The 12716-nt window shown below is 39.6% G+C and overlaps 2 protein-coding genes across 3 annotated transcripts in view; one reads left to right on the top strand and one right to left on the bottom strand.

The window, feature by feature from the left end:
* Positions 1-12716, top strand: part of Foxr2 (forkhead box R2) — a 91453-nt gene that overhangs the window by 27829 nt on the left and 50908 nt on the right. The window contains exon 5 of one of the 2 annotated variants that reach the window (XR_013048291.1): positions 9614-11160. The exons of the other annotated variant lie outside the window; for it this stretch is intronic. The gene's annotated coding sequence lies outside the window, so the exon portion shown is untranslated. Of the gene's footprint in view, positions 1-9613; positions 11161-12716 lie in introns of those variants that run through there. 2 annotated transcript variants of the gene reach the window in all.
* On the bottom strand, positions 6263-6697 carry LOC102920598 (large ribosomal subunit protein eL42-like). Its single transcript, XM_015988415.3, has one exon. It carries the CDS (start codon positions 6683-6685, stop codon positions 6365-6367), a length of 321 nt encoding a protein of 106 aa, XP_015843901.1. The 5' UTR covers positions 6686-6697; the 3' UTR covers positions 6263-6364.

Below are 12716 nucleotides of genomic sequence, written 5' to 3'. Positions count from 1 at the left end.
TGAATGAAGTAAAAGAGAGAATTTCACATCTTGAAGACAAGGTAGAAGAAATGGATATCTCAGTCAAAGACAATGTTAAATCTAAAGAGGATCCATGCAAAAACAAAAATAAAAACAAAAAAACACCCAGAAAATATGGGACACTAAGAAAATATCAAACATAGGAAAAAGAAACCCAGGTCAAAGACACAGAAAATGTTCTTAACAAAATCATAGAAGAAAATTTCCCCAATCTAAGGAAAATATTGTCTATCAAGGTGTAAGGGGCACACAGAACAAGAAACAGATAGGATAAGAACAGAAATTCCCCGTGACACATAATGATCAAAACACTAAATGTTTTGAACAAAGAAAATATATTAAAAATGGCAAGGCAAAAAGACCAAGTCACATATAAAGGCAGGCCTATTAAATAATACCTGATTTTTCAATGGAGACTCTAAAAGCAAGAAGGGCTTGAATGGATGTTCTATAAGCTCTAAGACACCGTTACAGATGCAAGTCCAGACTAGACTACTATACCCAGTAAAACTATTAATCACAGTAGGAGAAAAAAAAACATTTCATGACAAAAAGTTAAGTCTTCTGCTGAGTTCTTCCAAACAAGCACCATTTTAATTTGAATATCAAACATTGAACACAGCAGGCTGCTGAGATGCCTATAGAGCCAGTCCTTGAGAGGGAGAGTGGCTACTCTGGGCCTGGGGTCCTCTTCCTCTAGGTTCTTCCTCCCCTGGGAACCTTTCCCTCATCCAGATAGAGAAGAGAGAGGTCACTGCCTTGGGAGATAAGTCACAGCTGTCCACATTCTTCTTTAGGTCTGGTAGCCCATCTAGGTCAAAGGAAAAAGAACAGTTTATAAGAGAGCTGGTATATAGAAAACAACTTCATTCAACAGGAGTGTATACAGAAAATTCAAAGTTGGTTTGAAATTTTGTAAGCTTGGTACATTTTAAGATGTTCTAGCTGCTCAGATTTGTCTCTTGGAACAGAAACCACATAGGCTATAATTCTTTATGGTTTGAAATGGTTTGTATGAGGCACAGAATACATAAAATATTGTTACTTTAAAATGTTTCCTTGCCGGGTGGTGGTGATGCATGCCTTTAACCCAGCACTTGGGAGGCAGAGGCAGGAGGACCTCTGTGAGTTCGTGGCCAGCCTGGACTACAGAGTGAGTTCCAGGAAAGGCGCAAAGCTACACAGAGAAACCCTGTCTCGAAAAAAAAAAAAAATGTTTCCTTAAGGAAGATTGGGTTTGCTATGAACTTTAATTTCACAGACTGAACTAAATCCCTAAGTCTTGCTCAGCCTAAAGTGTGACATGCTGAAACCAAAGTGGCAGCCATTGAACAGAGATTTAATTTCTTTCATAGCTGCGAATGACTAAGCACTCTTTAAAAGCTGTTGTGAACACAAGCCAACAAATAAAACTGACTACAACCAAGTGTTGTTGAAAAATCCAGCTAGTGTACACTCTGGGCAAAGGTTGCCTAGTTATAAAGTATGTAGAATCCAACAAATTGAATGGCATTTAACCATTGTTTGGGGCCTAAGTTCCTCATATGATTGCTGTATATGAATACACAGCTTCTGTAATAGTCTTTCTTTGGAAATTTGAGATATCGAAAGACTATTGTCCTTCCAGTTAGAAAGTTCTTGTGGAGCTGAGTTTGGGAGTTAGTATGCAAGTGTCCCCTCTCCCCCAATGCTGTCATTTTTAATGTTTGGGAGGATCCTTGAGATTAAAGTTCTGGTTACAAATTATTTAATTTGAAAGGTTTTTTTTCATTGCAAACTCATATATGACAGGTTGGTACCAAGACCAGGGATTACACTTCTGTTGGAAGCCATACTTATATTTCTTACAAATTGTTTTTGAATTGATAAAATTTAAGTATATCTGTATAATAGTCAAAAAGATATAAATGAAAGGCAAGGGGGGGAAAGAGAAATAAAGATAGCACAAGTAAAAAAATTCAGATTAAAGCTATAAGGTATCAGTAGTTATAATTAAATTAAATAGAAATGGAAAATATACTACAAATAAGAGACATGATATTTGAGAATAGATAGCAATGCATGATACTCTGATATCTGCAGAATGGATAACAATACACATCACAAAAATGTGCTATCTGAAAAAAAATCATCAAATAAAAGGACATAGGGGCTAATGAGATAGCTCAGTAGATGAGCCACTTGCCACCTAACAACATGAAGGAGATCCCTAGGATCCCTTGTTACAGAAAGAGAAAAGCAAGTCATGCAAGTTGTCCTCTAACCTTCACACACACACACACACACACACACACACACACACACACACACACACACACCTCATCACTGCAAGCTGAGAGCGCTGGCGGCACAGACAGAGAAGGACTGTGCTCTCCATGGTATGCTTCAGAGATGGACCGGGACCTTTCACCATATCTCATGTTCACGACTGAGATGATAAACTTGGGCACATTAGAGCTAAATGGACATTAAATTGATAATGCCATGGAGAAAAATCTCTGAGGACTTTAAATGAGGATGCCTTCTAATTTCCATTTTCTATGGATATGAATTTATGAGGCTAAAGAGAAAGATGCTAAAACTGCCCTACAAAGTTTCCATTCTCTGATTACTCAATAAGACATTAATATGGGTATTCCTTGGCAGACTTTTCCAGATGTAATTTAAGACCTGAGTTAGCTAACCTTAAGATTACCCAGGAATGTGTGACCAAACCAGGACAGCCGTTTCAAAGGAATTTCATTGTCTTAGCAACAGAAGGGTAAGTGGAAGAAATGCAACACAAGAGAATGATTCAAAACATGCTAGTTTTGAAGATAGAGAGGGCCGTAGAAAGAAGTCTCTCAGAATTAAGGACTTCAGGCCAACAGATAGAGGCAAGAAACCCTAGTCCTACTATATGATAAGCAATATTCCAGCTGAGTTTACAGTTTGGTCTGTGGTTAGTGGAATAGTATGGTCATTAGTCCTCTTTGTCAACTATTTTGGATTTGAAAATTGCTAGGACATTAGTGAAGCATGCATTTAGATGTGTCTGTGAGGGAGTCCTTAAGGGAGAATTAACTAAAGCAAAACAGCACACTGTGAATGTGTGATTCACCATCCCATGGGCTCAGGCTTGGGGGGCTGGACTGAATTCCAAGGGGGAAAGGGGGAAGCCAACTGAGGACTAACACCCCCCTTTCTCTGCATCCTTCCTTGTTCCAGAAGTGATGAATCCATGAGGAGATGCAGAATCCCAACCGCATACCTTCCTAGCAGTGAGCCCAATCAACTCCTCCTCCTCCAAAACCCTTTTTGTCAGATACGCTTTTCCCAGCAATGAGAACACTAACATAGCTTTTTGATCTACCAAATGGGGATCCTGTCTGTTATCAGAGTGGGTTAGACTGTCTAGTAATACCTTGAACCTCTTGACTCAAAAACATAACATTCAACTCAAAGGAAAGAAGAGTTTATTCTGGAGCCAAATATGAATCTGGGAACACAGATTCATGTTACCCCAAATACAATAGTCCAATGTGGTAACAGTTTCATGCAGGGTTTTTTTTATGGTAACAGAACAAAGTTGTACCTCAAGACACTTGAAGTTCATTGGCACATCAGATAGACAGGTTCAAGCTTGCTATGGCCCTGGGATGATATCTGGTGACATTCTTAGCTTTTGTGTAGCTGGGAGCTAGTGGTTTGCTCAGAATACATTTTAAAGTTTTGATAGTCACAAAGGTATTAGGTAATACATGGAGTGGGCAATGAACAGCTTTCAAAGAAGCTAAAAGTAGCTCAAAATAATTTGGTTCTGGTCGGCAACATTTAACTCTCCATAGTCATGAAATTCAGTCATTTGACTTTGTAGAATGTCTTCACACAGGTGCAGCTCTTATGGTTTATTTTTTTTTTCTGGGAATATCAGGTCAGTTCCCAGGTCAGCACTCACACAAGGGTCACTAGTCCTCTTATTATATGTACAAATGGGTGTGCTTTCTTCCATGTGCCTGACAGTGTTGCACTGAATCACTGCAGGGACTTGGAGGCATGCAGCCATAACCAATCCCGTGACTGAGAGGGGCTAAAACTGAGTAGCAAGGCTATTTCCATGTCCATAACTGAGACAAAGGTCTTCTAGTTTGTCTCCAGGGTCACAGACAGATGTGTCTTCTGGTAGGCTCCTACATGAGCAGTTCTGTTTTCAGAACACAGCCAAGATATTTGATTCCTTTGTCAAAGTTTATAGAGATACTAAGGTCAGAAGGTCAGCCTGTGGGGGTTACTGATTAATGTGGCTACCTCTGGGTCCTGTGTGGGCAAGTATATCAAGCAACAATGGAGAGAAGTTAGGGAGGAGATTAACAGCCCTTTACCATCTGTTTTGATACTGATGTTAGAACGTCTGCCCCATAGACTAAGACATGTCTCTTAGCTTGGACTTCAAATAAGCAGAATGTTCTGAGACCATGATTGAGAAGGGCTTGAGATGATTTGAAGCAATTTCATATGTATCATGTTATTGAGGTTACCAAGTGTATCAGTTACATGTCTGTTGCTGTGATGAAATATCATGACCAAGGCAACTTATAGGAGAAAGAAGTTATTTGGGGGCTTATGGTTCCAGAGAGTCTATGCTACAGACCTGAGGCAGCAGACTGCAGGCATGGTAGCCAGAGCAGAAGCTGAGACCTTGCAGCTGAAAACATAAGCAGGAAGCAGAGACAGAGCACTGGGAATGGTGTGAGGCTTTAAACAAGTGGTTCTCAACCCTCTGGGGTGGCATATTAGATATTTACATTATGACTCATAATAGTAGTAAAATTACAGTTATGAAGTAGCAATGAAATAATTTTATGGTTGGAGATCACCACAACATGAGGAACTTTACTAAAGGGTCACAGCATTAGGAAGGTTGAGAACCACTGCTTTAAATTCTCAAATCCTGTGTCCAGTGATATACTTCCTCCCACAAGGCCATACTTCCTAAATATTCCAAAGAGCCATCGACTAGGGACCTAGTATTTAAAAGTTCAAGACTATGGAGATCTCACTCAAACCACTGTTTTAGTTACTTTTCTGTTACTGTGACAAAATATTATGATCACGGCTACTTATAAAAGAAGCCTATTTGGCTTACAGTTTCAGAGGCTTTGAGTCTGTGATTGTGGGGCAAAGTCATGGTGACAGAAACTGTTGAGAGCTCACATCTTGATCTGCAAATAGTAGGTGGGGGAGTGCACCTTCGAACACTGGGAATGATATGAGTCTTTTGAAACCTCAAGGCCCATCCCCAGTGACACACCTCTTCCCACAATGATACATCTAATACTTCTGAAACAGCTCCTCCCACTGGGTACAAAGTAATCAAATATATGAGCCCATGGAGGCCATTCTCATTCAAACAACACTATGCAGCAAGCATGTTCCAGTGACAGATCATTGAAATCCCCAGGAAGCCTCCTACAGATGCACGATTACTCTTAGTTTAAAGTCAGTGAAACTGGAGCCCAGATTTGATGCATTTTGGATCTTCTGTGGTACATAGGTTGGCAGACCTTGCCTGGCAATGATATATTCTGCTTTGGTACTTTGTGCATACAAAACTGATCTTAAATTACAGAACAGCAAGCTAGATATGAGTTAAAAGGTATTTCCAAAATTCATGGCCAACGCTGATTTCATTGGTACTGCCTCCTGAAACATTAATGTATGAGACTTCTCCAACCCTCCTTAGTAGTTAGTGTTGGTAGTTGCACCAAAGTCAGACAGAGGTGCAGATCAGTCTTCAGGCAAATGAGATGTTTATGAGCATAGATCTGGGAACACATTCCATAAGTCTTCCACCTAAGTGAAGGTAACACCTCTCAAAGATTCTTTTTGCTCTTGATGGTCATTATTTTAAACTACCCATTCATAAGAACATTCACAGCATACATTTACAAAGAACATATTATAAGTCATAAATCAATCTCAATGCTTTTAAAAAGAATTTCAACCATAAACCATGCTTTCTGGTAATAATGAAATCAAACTAAGAGTGAAAAAATGGGAAAATGACAAAAAAAAAGAGGCTGGGGCTATAACCTGAATTCATAGAAAGCTTACCTTTTATGCATGAGGGTTGAGGTTCAGTGCCTCAGTGCCCCAAAAGAAATGAAGAAAAAAGACAGTAAGGATTTATCCACTTAGACATTAAACATACCCTTCCAAATAATTCACTGATAAACATGAAGTATCAAAATATATATATAACTTTTTTTTCAGAGAATTTGTTTATTTCCTCCCCCAAAACCAACTGCAATTGTAAGAGGAGAGTACAACCTCATGATTTTATTGTCTTCATAACAAGATCAGCTTAGAACTGGATCACCTGGCCCTTTCTCTTCTTATCGCCTCCCAGTTCAAAGTGCTTGCATCTCTTAATGGCCAGCATCCTCTTTGATCTGCAGTTGGGCTCAACACACTCAAGTCTCAGCACAATCTTCTTTGTAGTTTTAGCCTTTTTGCTGAAAATAGGCTTAGTCTGCCCACCATAGCCGCTCTGTTTCCTGTCACAGTGCCGCTTTCCCTGGGCATACAAAGAATCCTTGCCCTTTTTGTACTGGGTCACTTTGTGGGGTTGGTGCTTGCCACATTTCTTGCAGAATGTCCGGCGGGTCTTAGGAACATTCACCATGTTGGTGGGAGCGATATCAGCACAGATATATATATATATATATATATATATATATATATATATATATATATATATATATATATATATATAAAACTTTTAAATTGTAGGCCCTAAGTCAATAACAGTCTTATATTTAAAGAGTCCTTTTTAAGGGAACAAAATGAATAGAAATGAAGAAGGAGAGACATGATAAAGAATGGATCAGAAACTGATAAGATTGAAAATAGAAGACCAAAGAATATCACAAAAGTAAAAGACTGGTTTTTAGAAATATCAATGAAATGGATAAACATTTAACAAAATTTTGAAGGATGAAAGGGGGAGGAAAGGAAGGAAGGAGAGAGAGAGAGAGAGAGAGAGAGAGAGAGAGAGAGAGAGAGAGAGAGAAATATGGCATCAAGAATGAAACAGGACATTCCATTAGAGTCAATTTCTATCGCTATGATAAAACACCCTTACAACAGGCAACTTAGGAAAGAACAGGTTTAGCTCACTCCAGGTTGAGGTCCATTAAGAGGGAAGTCATGGCAGCAGAAACTTGAGAGAACTGGTCATATCACACACAGCCATAGTCAAGAGCAGAGAGAAATGAATGCATGCAGGCTCAAGTGCACTCAGCTCAATCTCTCCACTCTTACACAGTTCAGGACCCCTGCCTAGGGAATGGTGCTACCTAAAGTAGGATGGGTCTTCCTACATTAATTGAATTAACTAAGACAATCCTCCACAATAATTGGAGTGGGGGAGAGGAGAGCAGGTTAGAGGAAGGAGTGTGGGGAGGAATAAATAATGCTAAAGACCTTTCAAAAAATTCATATGAAAACTACTACTGTAGAATCTTCCTTTAAAAAGAGAGAAGAGCACACCAATTGGTTGTCCAGTGCCAAATGGTCAGCCCTAAAAACATACATACAAGTAACATTATACTGACTAAGCAGGCTGTATTTATGAATATAAGAAACTGAAAAACAGCTATAAAACCTTGCCTCCCCTGATGGGCATCCCCGAATTTATTTGGTTTTTGCCCAAAGGAATTTGAGATTCTACAACATGTCCCTAAATGAGGACTGCAAAAGCATGGTAGAGGTGACTTTCTTTAGGCTTTTTTTTTTCAAGACAGGATTTTTCTGTGTAGCCCTGGCTGTTCTAGAACCCACTCTGTAGACCAAGCTGGCCTCAAATTCACAGAGATCCACCTGCTTCTGCCTCCCAAAGGTGTGTGCCACGACACCAAGCTTCTTTAGACTTTTTAAGATATCCTTGTAAGGCATAGACATTCATTCATTCAGAGACTAACAAGGGTGAGGTACAGATGCAGAAATTTTGGTCTTGACAACCATATCAGACCATTTTTCTATTAATTTCTCATTTTCTCTTAACACTTCCTCAAACTGCCATTTCTCATTCCAAATTCTTAGATCTGCTTAACCCAATGAGATTGTTCCCCCCCCCCTCTCTCTCTCGTGTATTTTAGCACAGCAATAATGTTTTCTTGATATCTGTATATGTAATCTCCACAGGCTTACAACTTGGCTGATGTCACTGTTTCTCAAAACCTTTCCTCATGGAAAGCAATATAAGTAACTCCTCAAACACACAAATGATTTCAAATAAGAATTCTTACATGATATGACATTTAACTCTTACTTTTCATATACAGTTACAATACCACTAGACTTTTGGGTAATAAGGAAGGCCAAAAATTGTTTCTGCATGGCCTGGCTAAGTACAAGTCTCATAAGAAAGCAAAGACTTTATTCCACAGAGCGGACAAGCTTCAGAAACCCTCAGAGGTAATAGTAGGGTATCCGAAGAATGCAAAGAAAAGGATGGGCAACCCAGTAAGGCAAACAGAATGCAGCTCCATCTGGGCTACTTGCCAAATAGGAGAAAGGAAGCAGATGCTCTGGACGGTAAAGCAGGTGACCCTGGAGCAATTCCATTGGTAGGACTATTCTGGAAGCAAGTCCACAGAACTCACGAGCCTCGAGTCATGTTGAGACTTTGGGTGACACAGTGTTTCCTCCAGCAGATGAGTTAGCAATGGAGAGAGATCTCATCTCACCAATCTATATGGTTCAAAGGACAGCGCTGAGATACCGGTAACCTTGAAAAAGCATGCCATTTAAGAATGAGCCCTGCCCCCGGTGGGGAGACTGAGAAGAGAGAACAGCCATGAGCCAGGGAACCCCAGGGTATGATACAGCCCTGAGAGGTAGCTGTGGGAAGTAGGGGACAGGCTCAGCATTACCAAACAAAAGTGCAAGCTGCAGATGGTTCAGCTTAGGCAGTGAAGTATGTAACCCAGCCCCCAGCGGCCTGGAGCAGAGCTCATAAACTGAAGAAAACAGTGACATTTGGTAGCCCTGAGTCTGAGGTCAGCAAGTGCATCATCTTCTTGAGCCATCTTTCCACTCTTTGCTGATACAGAGCCTGACAACTCTGAAGAGCATATGCAACTTAGGAGATACTGAGTTATAAAGACAGGTCCCCAGCCCGTATGCATCTCAGTACTGTGGTTGCTTTTCAGGTTCCCATCACACTTGGGAGACAGTCCCCAGCTGGAACATGAGTCACACCAGAAGATGTGATCGAGGGAGCTTTGAGAGGGTCAGAGAACCTGCCTAGCCCACACACTGCAGAGCTAAATATGGCCAGCAGTGGCCCTTGGTATGTAAAACAGGGAAACGATATAAGATGAAGACAGCTCTAGTGGACATCATACACATGTTCAATACAGGCTCAACCCCAGCATAATCCATAGCAAAGACAAAGGCTCACACGCTCAACTGACTCTCATCCCCTGGCCATATATTGGCAGTAGACAAGTTTTGAGGTTTGAGAAAGAAGTTTCTCCAACTCTTTTTGTTTGCTTTTTTTCTTCCTATTTTACCCATGTATTTCTCCATTTGTTTCTTTTTTTAACAGTTGGTGGTGCATTTTCTTAATTAGTGCTTGATGTGGGAGAACTCAGACCATTATGGGCAGTGCCATCCCCGGAAAGGTGGTCCTGGGTTCTATAAGAAAGCAGGCTGAGCAAGCCATGGAGAGCCAGCCAGTAAGCAGCATTCCTCTGTGGCTTCTGTTTAGTTCCTGCCTCCAGGTTCCTGCCTTGAGTTCCTGCCTCAACTTTCCTTCATGATGGACTACAAGCTGTAAGATGAAATAAACCCTTTCCTCCCCAGATTGCTTTTGGTCAGTGTTTTTTCACAGCAATAGAAAATGAAACACAATACTATGATACTGAAGTCATACTAAAAGCTTACATAGGAAAAAATAAAAGCTCATGGCCAGCCAGAGTACCACTTCTTTCAAACCTTTAGGGAGTTAATTATCAACATTCCTCAGACTGCTTCACAAAATAGAAACAGAAGACACACTATGAAACTCATTCTGTAAAGTCAGTGTTACTCTGTAATCAAAACCAGATAAAGACAAGAAAATGAAAACTATGTACCAGTTCCAAATATCAATAAACACAAGGACAAATTCTCAATAAATTCCTAGCAAATTGATTCATGACTACATTAATGTGATCATGATAGGATAACCATGACCAAGTTGGTTTCATTGCAGAGCTGTATGGTGGGCTCAATATATGCAGACAATAAATTTAACTCAGTACATAAATAGACTTAGGGAGAGAAATCACGTGATCATGTCACTAAACAGAGACTGACAAAGTTCAACACTGTTCTACAATAAAAGCCCTCAGAAAGATGAAATAGAAGAAACACATCTCAACATAATAAAGACTATATATGGCAAACTTACAGCAAATACTATGCTAACTAGGGAGAAACTGAAAGTATTTTCTCTAAAAGCCAGAATGAGACGAGGGTGCTCACTCTCTTTACTGTATTGAATATGGGCTTGGTGGTTTAGCTACAACAAAGAAAAAAAAGATAAGAAAAGAAATAGGAAATGAAGATGTCAAATTGTACATATCCAAAGAAGATATGATCTTATACTTAAAAGACCCTAAACACTCAGTCACAAAACTTGGACAAGACACACACATTCAGCAAATTAGCGATTACAAAAAACAATACATGCATATCAGTAACTTTTCTATATATCAATAATTAACTTGCCATGAAAGAAATTAGGGGGGGATTACATCAGACATGGGATTAATACCTAGAATTACAATCCAAATACCCCAGATAGAGGATAAAGAATACATTTCTAAAACCTGGAAAATTAAATACACACAGAAAATCAAATTATGAACTGTTGAATGGATTAATGATCTGAATTGACAGTTGTCAAAACAAGTAAAATAGCAAAAAGTATTTAAAAAACTGTTTTTAAAAGTTAGTCAGCTTTCTCTGTTCTCTCTCCCCCCACACTACCTCTTCTCTGTCTCTGTCTCTGTCTGTCTCTCTCTGTCTCTCTCTCTTTCTATCTCTCTCTGTCTCTCTGTCTCTCTCTCTCTCTCTACTCTCTGCACATGCGTCTCCCCCAGACCTGGTTCTTCTGCCCCACCTCCTCCTAATAAAGCTCTGATACTGGGGAAAAAAGTTAGTCAGTTAGAACCCCCTGTTAAAAACCAGGGTACATTTTAAGCCAAATGTTAGTATGAATGTATTATGTGTATTCTTATGTGCTGATGTTCTTCATCATCATTATGCATGAAACACAGTTAAATAGAATTGGGAGATACATTCTATTTAAGGTATATATCTTGAAAATGACTCTTTTTTTGTGTTGGAGATAGAACCACCTAAACAGCGCTATTCGGTATCCATAATTAATGATTTAAAGTTCTCAATGTATATTATTTCAGGGGTGACTACTTAGGAGCTCATCCCTGAGGAAGACTAATTCTCCCTTTCTCAGTAGTTGTTAGTTGTTTGTAGTTCTTTGTCTAGGGGTGAGCCTGTGAGATTTTCCCTCTTTAGTGTGTCTTCTGGTGTTGTCCTTCAGGTCTGGGTTAGGCATCTATATTGTTGAGGTGTCATAAATGGAAAGGGAAGGGGAAAATGATTAATTTTAGAAATTTAAAAAAATTATCAATCAAAAAAGGTAGCCAATTAGAACTGTTTTGCGACCTTGTTTCATCCTAGTCGGAAGGCCTCAAAAAAAAAACAAAAAAACAAAAAAACAAAAACAAAAACAAAAACAAAGGCAAGAGATGTTACTGTGGCGTGGGAAAAAGAAAAAGCCATAGCAATGCCAGTGGGAGTATGAAGGTTTTTCAATAGCTAGAAATTAGAGGCTGGAGAGATGGCTCAGTAGTTAAGAGCACTTGCTTCTCTTCCAGAGGACCCAGGTTCAATCCCAAGCACCCACATGGCAGCTCACAGCTGTCTGTAACTCCTGTTCCAGGGAATCTGATGTCCTCTTCTGGGCTGTGATATACTTGCAGGCAAGACACCCATATACATAAAATAAAGCTTATTCTTTAGAAACCTGGAAATAAAACTATCATATTACCCAGCTATATTATACCTGGACAAATATCCAAGGATATTTTCATATCCATTCTTTTGCCACTCTATTCACAATAGCTAAGGAAGTCAACCCCTCGTAGGTTCTATGGTTAAAGAAAATTTAGTATGTGCACCTAGTAGAAAATGTTTCAGCTGGAAAGAAAAACAAAATAAACCATGGCATTTTCAAAAATAAGGGCAAAATTAGAAATCATTATATTGAGTGAAATATGCCAACCTCAAAAAGACAGATACTACATGTTTAGCCCATATTACACCACCAAGATTGCAAATTGTGCGCGGGGGCATGGAGGCGAAATGAACCATAAAAGGGTGAGGGAAATGAGATGCATATGGCATGGAAAGAGAAGGGAGAAAGAAGAGGACCACTAACCATGGAGAACAAGAGGAATGGGAGAGGACAGTGAGGAAACAGTGAATAAGAACAAAGTATAATAACCTATGTGTATAAAACTGCCATATGAAACCAGTACCAAGTTCATAACTTAAAAGTTAAGGAAAGTGCTGGGCGGTGGTGGCACACATCTTTAATCCCAGCACTCAGAAGGCAGAGTCAGATGGATCTCTTGTGAGTT

Source organism: Peromyscus maniculatus, chromosome X (genome assembly GCF_049852395.1).
Source record: "Peromyscus maniculatus bairdii isolate BWxNUB_F1_BW_parent chromosome X, HU_Pman_BW_mat_3.1, whole genome shotgun sequence".
NCBI classification, from domain to species: domain Eukaryota; kingdom Metazoa; phylum Chordata; class Mammalia; order Rodentia; family Cricetidae; genus Peromyscus; species Peromyscus maniculatus.
Note: the sequence above shows the minus strand (reverse complement) of the source record. Positions and strands in the feature narration are given on the sequence as shown.